The sequence below is a fragment of the Marmota flaviventris genome, chromosome 13, assembly GCF_047511675.1.
Source record: "Marmota flaviventris isolate mMarFla1 chromosome 13, mMarFla1.hap1, whole genome shotgun sequence".
In the NCBI taxonomy this organism is placed as follows: Eukaryota; Metazoa; Chordata; class Mammalia; order Rodentia; family Sciuridae; genus Marmota; species Marmota flaviventris.
In genome coordinates, this window is record NC_092510.1 from 96,366,493 (window position 1) to 96,392,451 (window position 25,959).

Below are 25,959 nucleotides of genomic sequence, written 5' to 3' on the forward strand. Positions count from 1 at the left end.
CACATTAATGGTATCCTCTACTACTGAGCCACAGCCCTATCCTCTTCCTCTTCGTTTTTTAAAACATGCTTTTTCAATGTTCTGGTTATAAAACATCCAAGGTAGTTGTGGATTTGCTTCTGCTGCTTCTCTTCTTATTTCCTAATGGGTTTTGTGGTGAAGTACCACAGACACTATCTACTCAGGTCAATTTTAAATAAGAATGTTTAGATTGTAGGGTTTGGGACCATGAAAACTGCCTGTATGAAAGCTGGACTTTGGCCATGAATTCTCTTGAGAAATGTTGTTTCCAGTGCCAAAGCAAAGAAAGACAGCCATTCTACTGCCCACCTCTGCATGGCATATTTTTACATTCTAGTTTCCCCTTTTCCTGAGGTAAATATCTTCTCGGGTCCCAATGTGAAGCTATAATTTGGTTCTTACCCTGTTTGGACCCAGGTAAATACCTTATAGTTAGTAGAAGCATTAGTGTTTACTTATCTTCAGAGATGATTTTCAAAATATTTGTCAGATAGCATAAACACAAACCAATCAGAACAGATGCAGACTGTATCCTTGTGTAACTTCTGAACATTGATTCAAACTTAGTAGGTTTGTGTTACTGTTTTTTTCCTGATTTTCCTGAAAGGTTATCTTCTTTTAACTTTAAATAATTTGTTGCAATAATATTAGGAGACAGAGTTCACACAACATTCCTTGGAATAAGTCTAAGCAAGTTTGTTTGGCTCACGAAACAAAGCATCTGATAGTGAGCAATCCAAAGCTGGGATTGTAGCTTAATGTCATATGAATCCTAGTCTCTCAATCTTCTTGCTTTGCTAGCCTTAGTATTTGCCACTTCACAGACACATGATGGTGGCTGAACTTCCAAATTTCAGGCCTGCCTAGAGGCAGAAAGAAAACTGGCAAAGCACTTTAAAAATGACATTCAACTAGAAGTCTTAGTGGACTCTGTAAACAGTACTGTTCCAGAATTCCCATTGGATGACTTCTTGATCACTTATTATTGGGAAGAAGTTGGTCACAAGACCATGCCTAGCTTAATTACTGGCTGAGAGTAAGATTACCAGGATGGTGGTGGGAGTGTGCCTCAGTTGGGTAAAAAAAGGGGTTGGAACATACACCCTTGAACCAGAATCCTTTTAAACAAGCCCTTCTGCACCCATCCCCATTTCTGTACTTCAATATATTTTTTTCTTTGGCTGTTTTCTAGAATTTCCGTGTAGACTTTAGAAAGTCCCAATCTCCTCTCTGAACACCCTTCAGTTCTAGAGTCCAAGAAGCAGCAAGACAGGCACACACCTGGGAAACTGGACACTTTAAGCTAAGACAGAAACAATATCAAACAAGTACGTCCGATCCAACAAGAGAATTCATCCTAAATCCAGAAGCCACCGAATTCATGCAGCTGCCTGGATTTCAGGTTAGTATGAATTAACACTTAAACGAAGTGGGGCCTGGGTCTCTAAACAGACCAAAAGGTATGTGGCGGCTCGGGTCCCACACACCACTACTTACCTCTCTTCTACACTAATAGAGGGGGGAAAGGGAGGTTTGTTGGGGGTGGCAGAACTGGAAGCCACAGGAAAGGCTCTGCGACGCCGCTGCCCAGCACAGTGCCAGCCACAGAGGGGGAACACTGGTCCCTTCACTGAGTATTTACTGAGCATCTACGATATACCAAACAGCGGATCGGGCGTTGTTGGAGGCTGACACGGATTTTGACATAATGTCTGCTGGATGACCTGAAATAGGTCAAGGTTTTAAAAGGGTTTGGAACCCAGAATCGTTGCTCCAGTTTCCATCAGTAGACTCACTCCCTAAAACCTACTGAGCACGGGAAAGGCGCAGACACCTCGGCGTGCGCTCTTGACGCCCCGCCCCGAGCGGCATGCCGCATGCGCCCACGCTCTCTCGCTGACGCACCCCCGGAAGCACTGGCGGTTTCGGGGGCGGGACCGAGAAGCGTTTCCGGGGGCGGGAGGCGCAGGCTGAGGCTGTCGCGGCGGGCGACGGCTTGAAGAGGCCTGGCGCTGGCGGCTGAGAGGGTGCCTCGGGCGGGGGACTTGAGGCGTGGAGCCCGTGGCAGGTATGGCGGCGTCGGAACTACCGAAGGCGAGGACGAGAGGAGGAAGAGCCGGGGGAGGGTTGAGGACTTCTCCGCAGGCCCGGGCGCGCGCGCCGCCGTCCCCTTCGGGCCCATCCCTTCGACCGGAATGCTGAAGCCGCGCGGGCGGTTGGAGTCCCAGCGCCCCACGTCCGACTCCCGGGGTCTCTGGCCCTCCTGGCGCGCAGACAGCGACACCGAGATCCCCCCAACCCCGGGCAGCTTCTCCGCCAAGGTCACCCCGCGGCAGCGGAGCTCGGCGGGCCCGGGCGCTTAGAGATCCCGCCCCCGTCCGTCCGTTGGCCTTTCGGGGCGCGGGTGGGCGCGGCTTGGCGGCCTGGGGTTCAAGCCACCCAGGCCAGACCTGGCGAGTCGAGGCTGGAGAAGGGCTGTGCCAGGACTTCTCTGATCTCCGTTTCCCTCTGTTTCACCCCTGTGGCTGTCTCTATCACCTGTTGTCACCTGGCCTTTTTGTGTCTTGTCGTGGCCCCTGTCAACCTGGTGTTTCTCCCCACCTTGTGTCTTTGAGCTGTCTCTGAGTGTCCAGACCCTGTCTTTATTTTTGTCTTCTTGCTTCTCTGTTTCTTGACCCTGTCTCTGCCACTCAGCTCTTCCTCTCATTCTCGGCTTGGATGTCATACTGACCTTTTTGGCCATCTGTTTGTTTCTAACTTTCTGCTGATTTTGTGTCTTTCTCTCTCGTTTCTGATTCTCCCTACTGGGTTTGTCCAGGCGGGGCGGGGCAGGCCTGCCCAGATCTCTGAGCTATGAAGGTGACTCATGACCCCGTGAAACTCCCTGCACTGGTGACATTCTCAGTGACTCGACCGCAGTCTGGTCTCAGCTCTGACAGGTGCCACCCACCCTAAACAAGTGTCAGGGTGCAGGAGCACCTGGTGGACAGACAGGAGATCCAACTCAGGACCAAAGCAGCTTGATGAATCTTTGCCTTTTATTGCCTACGGTTTTTCCAGGCATGCACAGCGGCCTACATCCCTTTGCTTTATCCACCTACCCCCATGCCCTCCAGGGCTCTTTGGAGCCTACTCCTTGAGTTAGAACTGGTCAACTAGTCCGTTCTACAAGCTGAGGAAGGGTCAGGTTGAGATCTTCTGCCTTTGGGGATCTCTGAAGGATAGAAAGATTTCTAGGAGAGCTATGTGCGTAGCTCAGAGATTGTGCCACTGTCCAGTTAAATAAGGAGAAACTTGTTAATTAGGGATCATTCACTGTTTTACCAAAGTACCATTGGAGGAATGCACCAGATACAAGGACAAATATTGTTTGAGACTTCTGAAATGATCTTAAATAGGCAAATTCATAAAGATAGGAAGTAGGCTATGCTGTAGTCAAAGTATTGTTCAATGGATACAAAGTTTTGGGGATGATAAAAAAGTTCTGGAAATGAATTGTGCTCATGGTTGAGCAGCATTGTGAAGATTCTTAATGCCACTGAACTGTACGCTTACAGATTTAAATGATTTTATGTTATTTATATTTTACACAATAAACACACAAAAAGTACTCACTGGAGTCTCCTGAAACCAGTATGCTCTTTTTAAATATATTTTAAAAATTTGTTAGGAACATTAGTGGAACCTGTTTATTGAGGCCTACTCTTCACAGCAGTGAGTTAACCTGAGGGCCTTTGAAAAAGAGTTTGGTTTAAATCTTCAAGATTTCTGTTTGCAGCAGATTCCTATCCTGGCTCTGCTCTTTCCACCTTCTTCAGAATCAGTGCAGAAATCTGCCTAAGGAGGAAACTTTTAAGAAAAGATTTTACTTTTTATATGAAGAAAGCTTGTAAGGTTGGAAAAATAGCCCTTTTGTTACCGTAATACAAAATTATGTGTTATTTCTTATGGGAGATGCCTTTGTTTTTGTATTTTGTTCTTTAAGCTTTCAGTTTGACTTTAGGGTAGTTTATCAAACTTTCTAATAAGATAACAGCTGAATTAGTATCATATTTCATTGAATCTTAAATGCCATCAATTGTTTTATGTAACACCAAGGGGAGAAAAATACTACCAGTTAAATTACAGTTAAGCTGTAACAAAACTCTTTGCTATCGTTTTGGACTATTTTATTCTTATTGGAAACATTTTAACTTTTTTAGACTTTAAAAAATCTATGTCAATACATTTTTCTAATGCATGTATTAAAGGGGAAAATATGTAAAAATAAGTTGCTCATTAAATAAATAAGTGCTCATTAAACTTAACATTCTAACCCCAGCTTTTCTGAATGCTTTTCAGTCTAGAGGTGTATCCATAGTTTTTCCACATGGTATCATCCTTTGTGCCATCAGAAACACTCTAGCGTTATCTAAGGCAGTGACAACTATTAAAACTGCCACTTGGTGATCATATCCTGATTTCAAACATTTTAAAATGTGAAAAAGGGTGTTTCTTAAAATGAGTTGACTCAGTCAGTGCTTTATATTCATTTTTCATGAACTTTTCTTTTTCACCTTATTTGCAAATAAGACTTTTGTCTTATTAGTAATTACTGAGAAAAAACTTTTATATCTTGATATGTAGTTAATAATTTTATTGAAATGAGTACTTCTGTTGAATATCTTACCCTGAATTCTCTTGCATATGAAAGTATTGTTAAAAATATCTCCTTGTAGGGTGGTACAGGCCTGTAATCCCAGCTATTCTGAAGGCAGATACAGGAGACAGGAGGATCACAAGTTCCAGGCCAGCCTGGGTACCTTAGTAAGACCTTGTCTCAAAATAAAACATAGAATGGGTTGAGGATGTAGCTTAGTGGTAGAGCATCCTCTGGGTTCTATCCCCAGTATCACCAAAAATAAAAAACAAAACAAAACATAAAAACCCTTGATTTGATTGAAGTATAATGGAAAAATGACATAACTGGAGAACAATATCTTCTCTTTTGAATTTCAAAGTTTACCTTAAGGGAATGTTTTGCCTTAGAAGTTTTAAGACATTCAGCTGTGATTTAAAATTGAAGGGAGTCATAAATCAAATTTCATATAAAGTAGGTGGCTTGTTCTTTTTTTTTTTTAGAAAGAGAGAGAGACAGAATTTTAATATTTATTTTTTAGTTTTTGGCGGACACAACATCTTTGTTTGTATGTGGTGCTGAGGATCGAACCCGGGCCGCACGCAGGCCAGGCAAGCGCGCTACCGCTTGAGCCACATCCCCAGCCCTGGCTTGTTCTTTTAAAAATCAAAATTGAGGGACTGGGGTTGTGGCTCAGCCATAGAGCGCTCGCCTAGAATGTGCGAGGCCCTGGGTTTGATCCTCAGCACCATATAAAAATAAAAAATAAAGATACTGTGTCCAACTACAATTAAAAATATATTTTAAAAAAGAACTATTGTAAAAAAATCAAAATTGAGTTTATTAAATTCTTCCAAGTTTTCCAATTAGAAAAAGATACAAGAATGCTTATTGACAATGGTCAGGAGACCAAAAGTACTCCTCTAAAGGATACTTATTATTTTAGAATTTTTTTTGAACCCAGAGCCTGGTGTATGCCACTAAGCTGCATCACTGTCCCCCAAAGAATATTTTAATTCTGCAAAATTATAGGCATTGACCATTGCTGGTGTCCTACTTTTAACAAAGATGCCATAGTAATGTAAAATATTAACGTTAAAGGAAATTAGGCAAGGAGTAGATAGAAACCCTGCATTATCTTTGCAAGACAATATCTCAAATCAAAGACTGTAATGTGAGACTATAGCAAGACTCTCTCAAAGAAGATAAATAAAATCAAATAAAAAATACAAATGAAGAAGCCAAGAAGTTTCAGAATGAAAGTTCATCCAACCAAAAACACCAGTCTTTATTAGTTTTCTTTCTGCTACTCACAGAAGTAGTGTTTACTAGGGAGGCACATGTACAGAGTTGGTGGCACCAGCATCTCTTACATTTTCAACATAATTTTTCCTTTCAGAAGTCGATGTGATTTAATTTGAAGCAAAACCAAGAAATGAATGTTTCTTCCTCATTCATTCATACTGTTTTTTGATGGCCATGGCATAAGGAACTTTATCCCAGGAATACAGCTTTACTTTAGGTAAGCTATAAAGTTGCCTTTGATACAAATTTTAAAACCATTTACTGTAATTGTTTCTCTTTTCAGCAAAAATAATGATGTAGTTTGTCAAGATTCTTAATGACTTTAGACCAGATGATTCTTCTCTTCTGAAGAGGAGATGTTGCACACTTAAAAGGCCAATCACTGCCATACTTTGCACTGATAGAGCATTTAATTTGGGGGAAATTTTTTTTATTTTAATCGGAGATTATTAGATTTGGTTACACTTCTGTTTGAATCTTCACATGCCTCTTATAAGAAGGGTAACCAGGGACAGTCTTTTAATCTGAACTCTGTTTACTTCTCTTTAAATTGAGTATGATGGTAGAACAGAGGTGTTCAAGACCCAAGTTTACATAGTGTACTTCGTAGATTATAAAGCATTTGGCTAATGTAAAGAATTTTGGTAGGCATGGGGTGTTGGTATTTTTGTACATTTGTGCCAGACTTTAAATTTACTAAAGCAACATTTACTGTGTTTAAATGTGCTTTCTATAGCAAGCATGCAAATTACCATATGCTCTGATTAAAGAAATCTCGGAAGGGCTTCAAGACAAGTAGCTGGTGGGCCTGGCTTTCCTGTTATATTGCCATATCTGTGCTTTTCAAATGTTTAGTTCTTGTTTAAATGGTGCATAAAACTCAATATACACCTCCTCAGCCGAATAATAAATAGTGACTACTATTAAATTCATAGGAGTTGGAATGGATCTTGAAGGTCTTCTAGTTCAGGGATTCTTCAGTATTATTGCCCTTTATCTTCTGCTTTTAAAAAGCCAGATGGCTATCATGAAGGGTGGAGAGAATGAACTGAGACTAGTATATTTGTTTTAGAAAAACTTGCTGTTGGATTTTTTTTCTTAATTATGTGCAAGATAAAATAAATTGCTAATATCTAATTAAGTCTGAGGCTGGTGAAGTCTCTGGAGTGTATGAATATATTGTTTATAACCTAAATTATAGATTGTTTAGGCTATACATGAAAATGGTATTCACTGTTACCTTCCGTACCATTCCACCTCTCAGACTATACTGGGTCTGAACAAGTACTGTAAATTTACTATATATGTGACTGTGTTAGTCAGCTTTGCATCGCTGTGAATAAAATACCTGACAAGAACAACTTGTAAGAATAAAAGTTTATTTTAGGCTCACTCTTTCACTGGCTAACTCCATTGCTCTATGTCTGAGGTGAGGCAGAACATCATGGAAGAAGGGCATGGGGTGGGGGAGCTGCTTAGCTCATAGCAACTAGGACTGGGAAGTGGGGTTCAGGGACAGATACAGTCCAAGGTGGGTCACCAGTGACCTACCTCCTCCAGCCACACCTCACCTGTCTATAGTTACCACCCAGTAATCCATTTATATTATTAATCCATTAAGTGGATTAATTCACTGATAAGGCTATGACTCTTTACCTGCGAACATTCCTGCATTGCCTAACACTTGAGCTTCCTAGGGACATTAAAAATCCAAACCATACAATGACCTTAGGCAAATAAAATGGGCCTCTTGGTCTCTATTGCCTATTCTGTATAATAAATATTAAAAGGACCTAACAAATGGACAAGTGCTTTGCCTAGACATTGTCCTATGGTGTGGGCAAAGCACATTATATACAGTCAGCCTTCTGTATCTGTGAGTTTTACATCCATGGTTTCAATTCACCACAGATTGAAAATATTCAGAAAAAAATTGCAGCCATACTAAACAAGCATAGACTTTTCTTCCTTGTTGTTATTTCCTAAACAATGCAGTTTAAAAACCATTGAGCTAACATTTACATTGTATTCAGTATTATAAATAATCTAAAGATGATCCAAAGTATTCTTGAGGACATGTATAAGTTACATGCAAATATTATGATGCCATTTTATATGAGGAACTGAAGCATCCACAGATTTTGAATTTTGAGGGGGTTCTGGAACAATCCCTTTCAGATAATGGGGGCAACCATTTGTGTGTGTGTGTGTGTGTGCATATGCACTTTAATTAGGCTCTCCATCAGACTTCTTTTGCTTTAGTCCATCAACTGATTAACCTTCTTGAACCATGTTTTGTAGCATGTCACTCTGAACTTCTCAGTGCTTCCCCCAGTGCCCACATTTAATGCTCAAACTCAGCCTTCAACAAGATAATCCCATTCATCTTTTCTTCCAACCACTCACTGCCACTTGTAAAAGAAAGTATAGGTAATGATCTGTTCATTGCCAGGGTTGGTCTTAACCGGAAGAAAGCCAAGGAGATCTCTTGAAATTGCTTTATTTTTCTTTTTTAATATTTTATAGTTGTCAATGGATCTTTTTATTTATTTATATGTGGTACTGAGGATCGAACCCAGGGCCTTGCACATGCCCGGCAAGCGCTGTACCACTGAGCCACAACTCCAGGCGTCTTGAAATTACCTTTAAAAAAAAAAAAAAAAAAAAAAAAAAATATATATATATATATATATATATATATATATATATATATATATATGTATATTTTTTAGTTGTAGTTGGGCACAATACCTTTATTTCACTTATTTTTTTATTTTTTTTTTAATGTGGTGCTAAGGATCGAACCCAGGGTCTTGCACGTGTGAGGCGAGCACTCTACCGCTGAGCCACAACCCCAGCCCCTGAAATTACTTTTTGATGGCAATTTTACCATAATGTAAGATCTTACTCTCCATGTAATGGGACCAGTAACTCAGTTTCTTCAGTTTACCATACTCAGTGCACTATAGCCATGAGGATTAAAGCAAATAAATCAGAATGCCACGTAACTTACCATTTTCTTTTTATGTTAATAAATGGGACCAGCTTGTAGTTTTTTTTAATATTTATTTTTTAGATGTAGATGGGCACAACAAAATGCCTTTATTATTATTTTTTTTTAATGTGGTGCAGAGGATGGAATCTGGGTCCTGCCCGTGTGAGGGGAGCGCTCTACCGCTGAGCCACAGTCCCAGCCCTGGCTTGTAGTTTTTTCCTCTGTTGTCTAGTTTTGATACTAGGATTTCATATAACATTTATTAGCAGATTTTCTCCCACCTTTATTTTCTTGCCCCTTTCCTCCCCACTACTTTTAACATTTCTAGTTTTATTACATTGTGTAATCACATGTAATCAAATGTGCCCTGTGTATTTTTGTTTGGGGCAGAAATTTATTGATGTTCTCTGTGACCTGTATAAATTTCTTCTTTATCCTCTTTTTTCATATCATTCCACTATTTTGTTTCATCTTCCTTATACTTCAAAGAGACTGTGTTTTCTTAAAGCTGATGGAAAACATCAATTTAAGAAGTGTTATCTAAAATGTATTTTTGCCTATTCCTTGTCATTTTCTTTTTTGATATTGTAGAATCTATTTGCAGACCCTTGTTGGTTGTATTATTTTTATTCTTGAGGGAAGCATTCTGTTCAGGACTGAAATTTTACTCCTCTGTAAATTGTTTTGTGTCCTTCATTGCACACTTAAATGTTGTTAGAACCAACTTTTAATTAGTTCATAAGCTGGATATAGGGCTGAGCCATGTTGACAGCAGGGTTTAGCTTGAGTGGAATAGCTGGGGATGGGGGTTAGGCTTCAGGCACTCTCCAGAGGGCTTGGGTTCTGTGCACTTTCTTTTGAGCTGGTGAAATTGTGATACTAGGATAGGAGCCTCTGTTGTCTCTTAGGCCCTGCTGATAAATGATGGATGGTCATTTGAATGACTAAGACCCAGCCCTTTGATTAAGGTATTTTCTTGCTGAGGCAATGTGCAACCTTTGAGATCCTAATATCACCACTTTTGAATGTTGTCAATCTGTAGCACCTGCCTGTCCCATGGCCCACCCTACCCTGGCTTTTAGCTCTGGGCTCTCCAAATGAAGGGGTGTTCTAATCCTCCCTGAGAATTACTGTTACTATACCAGGATTGCCTGGAGCAGGAAGTGAAGTTGCAATGTCTCCCTTCAATCTGGATCCATATCCACTGTATCTTAAATTTCTTAAAAGATTGTGCCATGTAGATAACACTGTTCCCTAAGTTCTAGAAATCAGTCGAATTTTTCCATATTTCTGTGAGGTTGTGGTAGATGAGAAGAGTTATATGCCTGTCTTCAAGTTGTCTTTTTACTCGGATGACACCAAAATGTATAATAATGGGACATACAACTCTAGAGTATGCCAGGTACCCTCTGAATTCCTTGTGGATTTGTGATTTTCTTATGGTACTTTCATCAGGCTTTGCCTTGCATAAAATGTTGTATAAATGTGTTTTATCTGCTCTACCAGATTTAAACTCTCCAAGGACAACAGTATTTCCCCATAATTCCTTGTGTGTTTTATGGGGTATTTTTAGTGAGTTAATCTTCTAACCAATTGAAACAGCAACTGTACTCAATATAGTTACAGTTGCTTGTGAGTGTGTAAATATTACTAGACAGCAGGAAAACCTATAAGAGAATTTTAGATTTTTATATGTTACTAATGTCAGAGAATGTGGAGAAATGTTACATTTACCCAAATTTAAGGGCAAAGTTCAGATACTTAGTAAACTTCAAGGATCATTACCACCTTGACACAGTTAAAAAAAAAAATGACAATTTTTTCCAGTTTTTTTTTTTTTTCTGTGTGGTAAAATATATATATAATTTTCAATTTGCTGTTTTAACCTTTTTTTTTTTTTTTTTTTTTGTTAATGCTATGGATTAAACCCAGGACTTTGTGCATGCTGGGTAAGCACTCTACCACTGAGCTACATCCTCAACCCCATGTTAACCATTTTTTAGTGTACAATTCAGTGGTGCTAATTACAGTCAGTGTTGTACAACCAACACTACTATTTTGAAAATTATTTTATCACCCATTAGAAATAACTCCTCATTTCCTAGTCCCCCTTGTAATCTTATCTTTTTTTATTTTGAAGTTGTAGATGGACCTTATTTATTTATTTATTTATCTTTTAGTTTTAGGTGGACACAATATCTTTATTTTATTTTTACGTGGTGCTGAGAATCGAACCCAGTGCCTCACGCATGCTAGGCGGACGCGCTATCACTTGAGCCACATCCCCAGCCCGGACCTTTATTTTTTTTAAACTATTTTTTTAAAGATTTATTCTTTAGTTATAGGTAGACACAGTGTCTTTGTTTTTTACTTTATGTTGTACTGGGGATCGAACCCAGTACCTCACACATGTTAGGTGAACACTCTACCTCTGAGCCACAACCCCAGCCCCAGAACCTTTATTTTTATTTATTTATATGTGGTGCTGAGAATCTGCCTATTTTAAATATTTCACATTTGTCCTTTTGATCTGGCTTTCAGTGAGCATAATGTTTTCAGTGTTCATGTTGTGGAACATCAGAATTTCATTTCTCTCTGGGACTGAGTAATATTTTGCTTATCCATTCATCTTTTGGTGAATACTTGGGTTGTTTCCACCTTTTGGCAATGTAGTGAATAGTGCTGCTGTGAACATTTACATATGAGTATCTGAATCCCTGTTGTTTGGGGTATATACCTAGCTGTAGACTTTGAAGCATATGGTAATTCTGTGTATAACTTTTTGAGAAACTGCCAAACTTTTCCAAAGTAGCTATACTGTTTTACATTTCCATCAGCAGTATGTGGACATTTGTCAGCACCTTTGTGCTTGTCAGCACAAAGGACTTTTTATTATAGCTATCCTAGTAGGAGTGAAGTGGTTTCTCATTCTGGTTTTGCCTAATGGCTAATGTGACATCTTAAGCTTATTGACCATTTGTCTATATTCTTTAGATAATATCCATTCATGTTCTTGAACTACTTTTTAATTGGTTTGTCATTTAATTATTGAGTTGTAGGATGAATTCCTTATATGTTCTGGGTGCTAGGTTAGACTCTTGTCATATATATGATTGTAAATGTTTTCTTCCATCCCATGGTTGTCTTTATTCTTGATGCATCTTTTTTTTTTTTTTTTTTAACTTCTGGGGACCAAATTGAGGGACTCATGATGAGCTGTACCCCATCCCTTGATAGTATCATTTGATGCCCCCAAATTTTTAATTTTGATGAAGTCTACTTTATTTAAATTTTGCCCATATTAAGAGTTAATAGTTCACCTCTTAAATATATATAAGCCTTTGATCCTTTATTTTTGTAAATGGCATAAGGTAAGGGTCCAGCCTTTGAGGTCCTTTTGCATGTGGGTATATAGAGTCCTCAGCACTGTTTGTTCAAAAAACTGCTCTTTCCCCTTTGAATGTCCTTAGCACCCTTATCACAGTTCAAATTGGCCATAGATGTGAAGGTTTATTTCTGGGTTTCGATTCTATTCCATTGTTCTCTATGCTCATCTTTTTGCCCATACCACACTATTTTGATTACTATAGCTTTGTAGTAAATTCTGAAATTGGATTTCCAACTTTGTTCTCCTTGTCCCCCTCCCCACACATCGTTTTGCTGTTCTGAGTTTCTTGAAATTCTATGTGAGTTTTAGGATAAAATTTTTCCATTTCTGCCAGAAATACCTCTGGGTTTTTAATAGGACTTGCATGGAATCTTGTGTTAGTCAGCTTTTTTGTCACTGTGACCAAAATACCTGACAAGAACAACTTAGAGGAGGAAAGATTTATTTTGGTTCACAGTTTCAGAGTTTTCAGCTCATTGTCAGCTGGCTGTAAGGCAGAGAAGCATCCTGATAGAAGGGCATGGTGGAGGAAGCCTGGTCAGCTCATGGCAGCAGGGAAGTGGGGATGGAGATAAATCCTTCTAGGGCACACTTCCTCTAGCTAGTTTCCCCCTTCTCAGTAGTTCATTCCGTTATCAATAAATTAATCCATTAAATGAGCCCTCATGATCCAGTCATTGCCTAAAAGCACCATTTCTGAATCTTGCTGCTTTGGGGACTATGGTTCCAATACATAAGCTTTTGAGGGATATTCCAGATCCAAACAGTAACAAATCCATGTATCATTTTGGATAATACTATTATCTTAACAATATTAAATCTTCTAGCCCACAAACAGGAGATGTCTTTTTATTTATTTTCTGATTCTTTAATTCTTACACAAGATTTGGTAGTTTTTAGTATAAAAGTTTTGTTTTTATCTTCTTGGTAAATTCCCAAGTATTTTATTCTTTTTGACATTACTGTGAATGGAATTATTTTTCTTAGTTGTCTTTTTGGGTCCTTCATTGTTAGTGTATAGAAACTACTGATTTTTCTGTGTTGATGGTGTATTCTGCTATTTTGCTGAGTTCATTCTAACAATTTTATGTGAAATCTTAAGGGTTTCTATAAACAATGTGAGCTTTGAACATAGATAATTTTTGCTTCTTCCTTTCCAATTTAAATGTCTATTCCTTGCTTAATTGCTTTGGCTGGAACTTCCAATACTGTGTTGAATAGAAGTGGTAAAAGCAGGCATTTTTGTCTTATTCCTGATTTTGGAGGAAAAGCTTTCATTCTCTCACTGTTGAATATGTTGTTATCTGTGGGATTTTCATATTGAGACAGTTTTGTTATATTGAGACAGTTTTCTTCTACAGGGCTCTCAGTTTCTTGACTGTTTTTATCATGACAGGGTGTTAAATTTTGTCAAATATTATTTCTGTATCAATTGAGATGATCATGTGGAACTTTCCCCCCCTTTTTTTTCTGTTAATGAGATATATTAATTAGTTTCCTATGTTGAACCATCCTCGTATTCCAAGAATGTTTTAGTCAGCTTTTTCACTGCTGTGAGTGAAAGACCTGACCAGCGCATTTGTAGAGGAGGAAAAGTTTATTTGGGGACTCGTGGTTTTAGAGGTTTTAGTCCGTAGAAAGCTGGTTCCATCTCTCAGGGGTCGAGGTGAGGCAGAACATAAGTCATGGTAGAAGAGTGTGGCAGAGGGAAGCAGCTCACATGATGATCTGGAAATAGAGAGATCTCCACTTGCCAGATACAAATATACACCCCAAAGCCATGTCCCTAATGCCCATCTGCCTTTAGTTACCACTCAGTTAATCCCATCAGATGATTATTTTACTGATTGGGTTAAGGCTGTCACAACGATCATTTCCCCTCTGAACCCTTTCACATTGTCTCACTTGTGAGCTTTTGGGAGACACCTCACATCCAAACCATAGCAAAGAATAAAACCCACTTGATCATGGTGATTGATCCTTATAATATGCTTCAGATTTTGATTGGCAGTATCTGGATAGGATTCAAAAATGGATAACATTGAAGGGAGAATTACAGTTTTATAATAATAAGTGGAAACTTCAATATCTAACTTTTAACAATGAGTAGAAAAAAGACCAATATCCCTTACGAACATTGTTAAAAGTGGGTGCTGGGGCTGGGGCTCAGTAGTAGTGCAGTTGCCTGGCATTTGTGAGGTACTGGGTTTGATTCTCAGCACTGCATGTAAATAAATAAAATAAAGGTCTGTCAACACTAAAAAAAATCTTTTTTTTTTTTTTTTTAAGTGGGCATTAAAGTCTCCACTTTTAAAATTATGTTTCTCCCTTCAGTTCTATCCATTTCTGCCTTTTATGATTTTGGAGTCCTCTATATATGATTATAATTGTAGAATACCTTCTTGATGGATGACATCTTTTTAACGTATGAGGTCCTTTTGTCTTTTGTAATGTTTTGACTTAAAACCTGATGATTCTGATAATACAGCCATCCTAAGTCTCCTTTTGTTACTCTTTACATGGAATTTCTTTGTTTATTCTTTTACTTTCAACTTTTTGTATCTTCATATCTAAAATGAGTCTAAAGTGTCATGTAAAAAAATCATATGTTTTAATTTATTCTTCCAATCTCTTGAGATTAACCCATTTACATTTAAAGTGATTGCTGATAAGGATTTATTTCTATCTTTTAGCTGCCTCACTTCCTCTATTACTGTCTCTCCCCCACTTTAATATTTATGTTTTTTTCCTTTTTTTTGTAATATACCATATTATTTTTATTTTGTGACATGCTTTTTTCAATTAGTTAGTTTCTTAGTTACTTTGAGTTTTACAATGACCATTTTAAACTTATAACAACCTAACTCAAGTAATATCAAATATTTTCAACATATGTACTCTGCTCCTGTTTATCTCCTGTCCTTGCCTACATTTTGTTATTGTCACATATTGCATTTTTATATATTATGTGCCTGTTAACATCGTTTTGTAATTATTGGTTTGTGCATTTTTATTTTAAATCATGTTTAAAGAGGAATTATAAACCAAAAGTACAATAATAGTGGCTTTTATATTTACTTAAGTAGTTACTTGTCTTTGCCAGTATTGTTGTTTCATGTGGCTTCAGTTTTCAGTCTAAGAGTCTTTATGTTTCAGCCTAAAGGACCCCTGTTAGCATTTCTCATAAGGCAGGTCTACTGGTAATGAATTCCCTTAGTTTCTATTTACCTGGAAATACCTTTCTCCTTTTTTTTTTTTTGGTACCAGGGATTGAACCTACGGGCACTTAACCACTAAGCCACATCCCCAGTCCTTTTTATGTTTTTATTTTGAAACAGGGTCTCACTAATTGCCTAAGGCCTTGCTAAGTTGCTGAGGCTGGCTTTGAACTCACAGTTCTCCTGCCTGAGTCTCCCTAGTCGCTCCCCATTATAGGTATGTGCCACTGTGCCTGTTCTAGTATTTTAAAGATGTCATCCCACTACCTTCTGACTTCCTAGCAGTCCAAGATCAAGGTGCTGATTTGTTTGGTTTCCCCTGCAGCCTCTTCCTTGGCTTGTAGATGGCCGCCTTCTCACTTGGGCCTCACATGGTCTTTTCTTTAAATGTGTACATCCATGCTGTCTCTTTTTGTGTCCAAATCTCATCTTCTTAAAAGGACACTAGTCATGTTGTGGTAGAGCCACCAAAATGGCCTTATTTTAACTTAATCACTTTTTTAAAGGACCTATTTCCAATTAGAGTCACTCTGAAGTACTGGGTAATAGGGCTTCAACATATGAATTGGCGGGGGAGGATACAATTCAGCTCACAACACAGCTATTGTACTTTCCGGCTCCACAATTGATATGTGGTTCCTTTTTATAATTTTTATTGCCTTATTGATGTTTTTCTCCTGATTTCCTTTAGTTCTTTATTCATAGATTTATTTAGTCCTTTGGGCATATTTAAAACAATTGATTGAACATCTGTGACTAGTAATTATGTCTTGGTTTATTTTCTGTTACTATAGCAAAATACCCAAGACCAGGTAATTTATAAAGAACAGAAATTTATTTGGCCCATAGTTCTGGAGGCTGGGAAGTCCAAGAGCGTGATGCTGGCATCTGCTTGGCATCCGGTGAGGGCCTTCCTGCTGCGTCATAACGTGAGATGGGAAACCACATGGCAAGACAGAGACAGCAAATATGCTAGCTCAGATCTTTCTTAATCTTCTTATGAAGTATTAACACCATGCTAATTACCTCCCAAAGGCCCCACCTCCAGATACCTTTAGCATATTAATTTGGGGATGAAGTTTACAGCACATGAACTCTTGGGGGACACTACAAACCATAGTAAAAGTCAGTGTCTCAGTTTCCTCAGCATGGTTTATTGTTTCCTATGAATGTGCCATATATTCCTTTTACTATGCATGCTTTGTGACTTTTTGTGGCGATCTGGGCATTTTGAGTATTGTTGTAACTCGAAATCAGATTCTCCTCCTCCCTAGGGACTTTTTTTGTTGTTGTTGCTACTTGTTGAATCTGCAGTTGTCTGGAACTTTCCCAAAGTATTTTGCAAAGTCTGTATTCCTAGTTGCATGCAGTCACTGAAGTTTCCATATATATGCAGTCAGCCTGTGACCTGCTAGCGATTTCCTCAAGTGTATGTGTCTGTCTGTCTGTCTGTCTCTCTCTCTCTCTCTCTCTGGGTCCAGGTCCATCTGTTCTTAAATCTTATAATAGATGCCAGTGGGAAGTCACTCTAAGGTACTGGGTAATAGGGCTAGGTAATAGGTCACTGTATCATGAGGAGGCCAAAACAAACCTGTGCAGGTCTGCTGGGCTAGCCAGAGTACCCAACCCCACTTGGTTGGAGGACAGGCTCCATACTGTGCATCCTGGCATCAGCCCACTGCTCTAGGAATGCAGGTCTCTTTGCCACCAGGTGTGGCAGGGCTAAGGAATGGTGGGTGCACACACTACTTTCTTCTGAGTTCAGCAGTCTTTCTCTTTGTCCAGCATTCTCTTCATTGCTATGTCTGATCACTTTCAGAGTTCTGAAATAGTGATCCCAATCATCATTTTCCAGCTTCTCAATTATGTTGGTGGAGGAGCTTCCTACTCTATTTTCCATAACCTCATTTATGGCATTTATTTCTGTAGAACTCTTTTTAAATGTCTTGTTGTTTAGAATTCCACAATAGATACTTGAACTTTTTGAGGAAAAGATGAATTATTCAATAAATGGTGTTAGGAAAATAGGCTAGCTATTTGGAAGGAAAAGGGCTAGGTTCCAGCTTTACTTTTCATAACAAAGTAAACTATGTATTAAAGGTTTAAATGCCTTTTTAAATGTTACCAAGAAAAAAATAAATAAGGAATTCTCTTATATTTAAAAAAAAAATTGGAGTTTGGATTGTCCTTCTATGTCTGACACAAAATTCTGGAGCCATAAAAGGAAAAAGAATGGTTGTTTTACATGAATTTCACTGTGGCAAAAAGTTCTGTTTGGCTAACAGAAAAAAGAATTGCAACAAAGGATAAACTTAATTTTCTGAATTTACAAAATGATCTTATAAATCAACATTAATTTCCCAGTTTATTTGAGCAAAGGATATGTTACTCATAATTAGGGAAATACAAAATTAAAGTAGCAATGAATCATGGATTATTCCCTTACAAGATTTGCAACATTTTTTTCTTGTTTAATAATAGCCAATCTTAGAGTGTGGGAAGTTGACACTGTCATTTACTATTAGTGAAGGTGTGACTTGATACAAGCTTTCTGGAAAGTAGTTTGGGTAATACATATCAGCATGTTCATGGTGCAGTCCTTTGACCCAGCAACTCTACTGGTGGAAATTGCCCCATAGATATTTTCAAAGGTACGCCAATAATCATTGTAGCATTGCTTGTAATTTTAAAAATCTAGACAAGTGAAATTCTATGAGAACTGCTTATATTAGCATGTATTCGTGGACCAGGAACTGTGTAGCCAAAAAACAGAATGAGTAGCTGTTGTGGGGCTAGTGTGTGGGAAGGCCTTTGAGATATATTAAATGACAAAGCTAAGTGCAAAGTAAAAAGTGGTAATCAACCTATTTTGATGAGGCTTTTTAAAGGATATATATGATTTGTTCTGATATATGTACACAGAAATTTCTAGGAAGATATACAGGAGTTTGTCAAAGGTAATTTCCATTGGATGAATAAATGGTAGCAGATTTTTAATACTTTGTATAATTTTTTTAACATGTGCATGCACTGTCCTCCCTCCCCACCCCCCTTTTTGAGTGTGTGTGTGTGTGTGTGTGTGTGTGTGTGAATTTATTTATTTATTTGTTTGTTTTGTTTATTCAGGGGCTGTAACCAGGGATTGAACTCAGGGGCACTAGACCACTGAGCCACATCCCCAGCCCTATTTTGTATTTTATTAGAGACAGGGTTGCTTAGCACCTCGCTAAATTGCTGAGGCTGGCTTTGAACTCATGATCCTCCTGCCTCTGCTCTCAAGCCACTGGTATTACAGGCTTGCGACACCGTGCCTGGCCCTCTCTTTTTTAAATAGTTAAAATGAAAATTCTATAGTGGTGAGAACTAGCTGAGAGAATCTGTTCACCCAGATGTAGTTGTCAGAATTTACATTTAGACCTCCAGTCTATACAAATCTAGAATTACAAATAACCTAAATAATCTCATGATTTTTTTTTTTTTTTTTAATAGTAGTTTTCGGCAGACACAACATCCTTGTTTGTATGTGATGCTGAGGATCGAACCCGGGCTGCACGCATGCCAGGCGAGCGCGCTACTGCTTGAGCCACATCCCCAGCCCTCATGATCTTTGTTTAAAATTATTGTGAAATGTTTTAAGATGTATAAAACCATAAATAATTCTTCGTTCCAAAAATATTGTCCTTATCTTAAAATTATTAATAACTGATCTGGCATTTTGGCAAGTTAGAGGAGACAGAGTGAGATGATGGGAAAAATACCACAGGCTTTGGAATCATACTGACCTGAATTCATATCCCAACTTACTAAAAACTGGCTTTTAACCTTGGGAAAGTTACTTAAAATAGCTGAACTTAAGAATATCAAGCCCTACATTTGCAGAGTAATTATAAAGACTAAAGTAGAAAAAGATGTGCAGTCCTTGGCATATAATTACTCAAGAAACATTCATTTCTTCTATTATCACCTCTCCTTATTCCTCAAGAATAACTTCCAGTCTTTGTTTGAATTGCCTGATTCTTTATCTCAAACATAGAAGACTTGATATGTAGAGATGTTTGATAAGTATCAAATATGGCATTTGAGTGTTTTTGTGTGCTTTAATTTACTATAGAGTTATGGGGCATAGGCTGGATCCCTAGCAGAGTTCATCATGTGCTGCTATTGTTAAGAATCATCTCTAATGTAGGACTTGTCCCATAAGATGTATGTACAGTAATAACACAGGTAATCCTTTATTCTTTGTAGTAGCTCTATGTCTTAATTGATTCTATTTAGTAGCAGAAACAATATTTACTGTCTCCCTTGCTCTATAACCCATTTGGAGACCACCAAATAGACAGAGTACCTTGCTTTGCAACTTCATCTAGCCTCACTTCTTTAAAACCTCTTCAAGGGCTAAAATTCCCACAGCCGCTAGAGAAACTTGCATTGTTCAGGGCCTCAGTGAATATACCCTTTTTGGTGTTGAGAGACCAAAGGTACAATGTTTCCAGTTCCCTTGATTCTCACACCCTCCCTGAAATCTAGCCTAGCAGTCTCTTATGGGATACTTGAATTGCCAGATTCATTCCTGCCTGAGTGCCTTTGCATCTGTGTTTCCTTCCCCCCACAACTATTTTGTGTGTCAAGAGGGGAGGTTTGCGGAGGATCCAACTCAGGGCCTTAAGCGTGCATAGCACACCGTCTACCACTGAGCTATATCCACAGCCCTATTCCCACAATTCTTTGCTCTTTCCCTCACCACAGCTGGTCAAATGTGAATTGAATTTGAGTCTTAAAATTCAGTTGTTTTCGTAGGAATCATGTTTGTTTTAATTAGAAATATTTACTGTGTTTTACCTAGAGGATTTTTATAGTTTACAAATACAATCACTGTGGATTTTGTTTTCTCACACACAGAAGCAAATCAAGAGTTAATTCTGTGAAGGATTGTGGGTGACTCTGGCTTTTGACACTCTCATATCTGCAATAGTGCCCGTAGGCAAGGAGAATTTTTGGAACTTTGGAACTTTGTTTAGTTTTCTTAGGTACGGAGAAGGGTATAGAATAAGTGTCTCTTTGGTCTGGAATTAGTACTAACTTTTCTTTCTCTTATAGTACTAAACAAGATTTGTGATGAAATGGAGCCTGGAACAAACTCTTTTCGAGTCGAGTTTCCTGATTTTTCTAGCACCATTCTGCAGAAACTGAACCAGCAGCGCCAGCAAGGACAATTATGTGACGTCTCCATTGTTGTTCAAGGCCACATTTTCCGGGCACACAAAGCTGTTCTTGCTGCCAGTTCACCCTACTTTTGTGACCAAGTACTTCTGAAAAACAGCAGGAGAATTGTTTTGCCTGATGTGATGAACCCAAGAGTGTTTGAGAACATTCTCCTCTCTAGTTACACAGGACGCCTAGTAATGCCTGCTCCAGAAATCGTTAGTTACTTAACAGCAGCCAGCTTCCTCCAGATGTGGCATGTGGTGGACAAATGCACTGAGGTTTTAGAGGGAAACCCTACAGTCCTTTGTCAGAAGCTAAATCATGGCAGTGACCACCAGTCTCCAAGCAGCAGTAGTTACAATGGCCTGGTAGAGAGCTTTGAGTTGGGTTCTGGGAGCCACACTGATTTCCCCAAAGCCCAAGAACTGAGAGATGGTGAGAATGAAGAGGAGAGCACCAAAGATGAGCTGTCGTCTCAGCTCACGGAGCATGAATACCTGCCCAGCAACTCGTCGACGGAGCATGACCGGCTGAGTACTGAAATGGCAAGCCAGGATGGGGAGGAGGGAGCCAGTGACAGCGCTGAGTTCCACTACACCCGGCCCATGTATAGCAAGCCTAGCATAATGGCTCACAAACGCTGGATCCACGTGAAACCTGAGCGCTTGGAGCAGGCTTGCGAGGGCATGGATGTGCATGCAGCCTACGATGAGCACCAGGTCACTGAGTCCATCAACACCATGCAGACAGAGCACTCGGTGCAGCCTTCGGGAGTGGAGGAGGACTTTCCCATTGGGGAGAAGAAGGTGGAAGCAGAGTTTGACGAACAGGCTGATGAAAGTAACTACGATGAGCAGGTGGATTTCTATGGCTCTTCCATGGAAGAATTTTCTGGAGAGAGGTCAGATGGGAATCTCATTGGGCATAGACAGGAGGCTGCCCTTGCAGCAGGCTATAGTGAGAATATTGAAATGGTGACAGGGATTAAAGAAGAAGCTTCCCACTTAGGATTTTCAGCCACTGACAAGCTGTATCCTTGTCAGTGTGGGAAAAGTTTCACTCACAAGAGTCAGAGAGATCGACACATGAGCATGCACCTCGGTCTTCGGCCTTATGGTTGTGGTGTCTGTGGTAAGAAATTCAAAATGAAGCACCATCTCGTGGGCCACATGAAAATTCATACAGGCATTAAGCCGTATGAGTGTAATATCTGTGCAAAGAGATTTATGTGGAGGGACAGTTTCCACAGGCATGTGACTTCTTGTACCAAGTCCTATGAAGCTGCAAAGGCTGAGCAGAATACAACTGAGGCTAACTAAAAATAGGATCTGGCCCTTGAGTGGCATGCACAAAAATAAACTATGGTAATTAATGCAAATCTGGGCACAGATGATGCATGCTACTTGCTATTATGAGAGAGGCTTAAAAAAAAAAAAAAAGGAAGATATTTCTGAAAGACCAGCTCTAAGTAGGCCAATTAAAAAATCTAATTCTTCAACTTTGTATGTTTCAATCTTGGCCTGAAATGGGCGATGGGGATAAGTTAGCCCACTGCCCAGCTGGCAAGGGAAACCTTCAAGCCAATAGTGTTTGAAGCAGGTGGACTTGGTAATAGAGACACCTGTACTTGGAACTGGACTCCAGCCTACCAGTTCCATTGCAGTGGCAGCAGTTTTTGATCACTCATTATTACAAGGTCATGTTGAAATTTTATTTTGCTTTAACTATAGATACTTAGGAAATGTGGGTTTGTTTTGGTAGCTGCTTCACTGAATGAAATGCTACTTATGTAAAAGCTACATATAATGTGATTCCTAGTATGAGAAACTGATTAACAGAGCTCTCTTTGGTTTCATTCTTTCTAAAGAGTATTTTAACTAAAACTATGGAGATCCTGAGAGGGTAACACTCTAAAACAAACATTCTGAAACAACTTATGGTACAAGCTTCAGTTTCTGTAAGATGCGACTGTCACAATGTTTCAAACTCTTAATAAGGCACAGTTTTGTATTTTAATACTAACTTTGAGTTTGAATTGTATCTAATTGTAATTCTTTTGGGTGCCAGAGATAGGTGTTTCTAATTGGTTTGCTGCCCCAAATCCTGTTTTTTAAATGTAGCATCCAGGCAGTGAAATCTACTCCGGTTAAGAGACATCTAGCCTGTTGTGACTCTGACCTCTGTGCCAGGTAGTACCCCAGTTGTTGCTCCATCTTAGATTATGGTGCTTCCCAGCAAGGGCAGCCTGTGACCGTATGTCACAGGAAGGAGGAGCAGAAGTCTTGGCTGAGTTACCTGTGAGCTCTAGGAGTTAACAGTGCTGCATGGCACTCCTATTGTCAGAGCGACAGTTGAGGAGAAGCAGAATCTTACGAATGAAAGGTTAAACCCGAGGGAAAAACACTGCACAAGAGGAGTCTTGAAAATACACTGGTGGAAGAGGGGGATACTCTCTTAGAAGGATACACAGAGCTAATGCTGCCAGTTTCTTTTGAGTGCAGCAATGTGTGTCAAGAGGGGGAAGGAGTCCTAATTTTAGCCAAATATTCTACAGGTTCATTCTTCCAGGTTGCAGATGAGTGCATAAATTGACAAGTCCACACAGCTATATCCAGCAACAAACAAGCAGCTATTCTGAGACCTTTTCTGCCAGCTGGTCAGATGTTTTAGGATCAAAAGAAGGTGTATACTCAGAGTGCTCCTAAGCTGTGTAATGTACCTGAGGTTATTATCAGGGTAGGACAGGGTGCTACTATTATGTCATCTTTCCATAAACTTAACTGGTCTCTTATTTCTAAGTAGAATTTTTTTTCTTAAAATAAAAATAATTTTTCTTGGATTTGGGTGAATTTTGTTTAAAAAGTTTGGTTTTGATCTAACATGGTAGACATCGCTGGCAATGGCCTCTGATCCTCAAGCTCCTAACACAAAGATGTTTACTTGTTGAGCATTGTCTGGAAAGGGGAAAGAAAATGCTTATTTACCAGTTAATTCTTGTAATCAAGGTTACAAAACAGGGATCTATTCACTAACACTGTATCATTCTCGATATATAAAAAGCACTTTGTATTTAAAATTTTATTATAAATATAAATATATATTGTTTTTTAACCTAGAAACTAGATATTACCTCTTGGTTGTTTGCCACCTTAATATCATCTTCTCTTAGTGTTGAAACTGCCAGTTAGCAGGCCTTTTTCTGTGTACTGACGGAATTGTGCGGATGTGACTGTACAATCAAGCTCAGTTGCTCCTTCTCTTTTTCTCATGTTAGAGGCCAGTGAGTTTTATATGATCCTAGCCTTTATGTGTGAGGAGAAATTGTTTTATTGCTCCTACTAATATCCATACTGAGTCAGTGAAGCCATTCCATTCTGCCGAAAGCTTGATCACCACTCCTGTGGTATTAGCAAGACATTTTCTCCCCTTTGAGAAAGTTTGGTGTGCATTTCCCATTAAACATTATATTGAACTGAGTATCAGCACATTTGGAGAGAAGGGTCTGAGATGTAAAACTGAAATATTCTGGGAAAATCATGACCCTTCAGTTCTGCTGAATCAGCACCCTCATCTTGAGTTGTGACAAAGAGCTTTTGTTCAGCCAGGAGTATGGCCAGTCCCTGGGTGGCAGTTTGGAAGCAGACAGTTGTGCTATGACTTAATGTGTTTGAAGAGAGGAGTATCTTATTGAAATCCTTATATGTACATCATCTGCTAAATGTAGAACTTAAATAAGGTCCTCACATCTGCTATTTGAAGTTTTTTGTGGTAGTTCAGGTTTTGGTAAAAATAGGGGTTGCTTATGGGTCAGCCAGGCCCTGTGAGTTGCTGGGTGTCAGCCTTAGTCTGGATATGGAACTGCAGTATTGGTGGACTCTGCTTTGCAGGATTAGGAGGTCATGCTGCACTCCTGCCTCCCCGCCCTCAGTTTCTCCTTCAGCCCAGACACAGCTTTAGGAAATCCTTATCCTTCCAAATGTGTTTGGATAGTAACATTTTCCAAACAGTCTTTCAGGGATCATTTGATGGCCTATAACCAAGGTATTTGTCCCCTACTTTGAGTCTTAACTGTGGTTTTTCTCTCATCCCAGTGGGAAAGGGCTTCAAGGCACCACCAGTGGCACTTGATATTCTGCAAAGACTAGGCCTTTCACTCTAGACAAGACACATTATAGTAATCTACTTGGTAAAGCAGATATCTAGCTATGGAAGGACTGCAGTGACTCAGATGCCAGGGCTTGCCCCCAGCCTCTCCTGAGCCTCATACCATTGAGTCCCATTTCTAGATCTTGCCTTCCCCAGTCTCTTTCGGCCCTTGTTTTAAAAGTCTACCCCAAAGGGTCCCCTTTATTCTACTGGGCATTTGTTGAACTACACTGACCTGGGCAGGCTGCTAACTATTGGGAAAGCCTTGTGGCTCCTTCCCACAGAGACTGGCACACCCTGAGCTGCTGCAGAAGGGAAGTTAGGGGCAAGGTTGTGCTTTCCTCGAGAAGGGTGTGCTGCAGCCTCAGGTAGGGGTGGGGAAGGCAACTTCAGTAAATCCACTCATTTTTGTTCCTGTAAACTCTCTGATACTTTAGGAATGCCAGAAACCAAGGGATGTGTTACGCCAGCCCCCTTCTGTGCCACTGACTTTTGTGATTTAGGTTGCTTTCATGAGTAACTAACTTTGTTCAGTGAAACCAGGGTTTGTTTGTTTGTGTTTTTTTCTTTTGCTACTCACATATTTAAAGGTACAAGTTTCTTATTTCAGATCTCTACTGATTGTGCCCTATGGGAAGATGCTGGAACACATTTTGGAAATGTGACTTTTTTTTTTTTTTTTTTTTTTTAATTTGCTTGAAGCCTGTGTCATGTCAGTTGCTGCTGCCTTCTTTCCTTTTATGGAGGTTCCCAATGTTTCTTCCAGAAAATTTATTTATGCAAGTCAGGTGACTCGTAGGCCACAAAACCATTTAATGATAAGCAGATTATCATTAGGTGCATATCTTATTGGTATTTGTGAAATGTTATGCCTGTGTTGCAAAAGTTGAATAGTTTTGTCTTTATATAATTGCTGTCTTTGGTGCACAGCATGGTTTTTCTTAATTGAATGTTACTGTTTAATATTTCTTCTTATAGAAGAGACCATGCCCTTTTGTATGACATGTTTTAATAAATGTTATCTGTCAATTTTGTAAAAGTTTTGTTTTTCACTTTGAGTGGA

At 39.2% G+C, this 25,959-nt stretch overlaps 1 protein-coding gene across 3 annotated transcripts; it reads left to right on the forward strand.

Moving 5' to 3' along the window:
* The first annotated feature begins 1,966 nt into the window (after positions 1–1,966).
* Zbtb43 (zinc finger and BTB domain containing 43) lies at positions 1,967–24,320 on the forward strand. Of its 3 annotated transcripts, XM_027944213.2 has the most exons (3): positions 1,967–2,089; positions 6,039–6,161; positions 20,643–24,320. In XM_027944213.2, exon 3 carries the CDS (start codon positions 20,666–20,668, stop codon positions 22,067–22,069), a length of 1,404 nt encoding a protein of 467 aa, XP_027800014.1. In that variant the 5' UTR covers positions 1,967–2,089; positions 6,039–6,161; positions 20,643–20,665; the 3' UTR covers positions 22,070–24,320. The 3 variants fall into 3 exon arrangements, with proteins under 3 accessions (XP_027800014.1, XP_071457066.1, XP_071457065.1); XM_071600965.1 differs by lacking the exon at positions 6,039–6,161; XM_071600964.1 differs by lacking the exons at positions 1,967–2,089; positions 6,039–6,161 and adding an exon at positions 18,679–19,769.
* Positions 24,321–25,959: the final 1,639 nt, after the last annotated feature.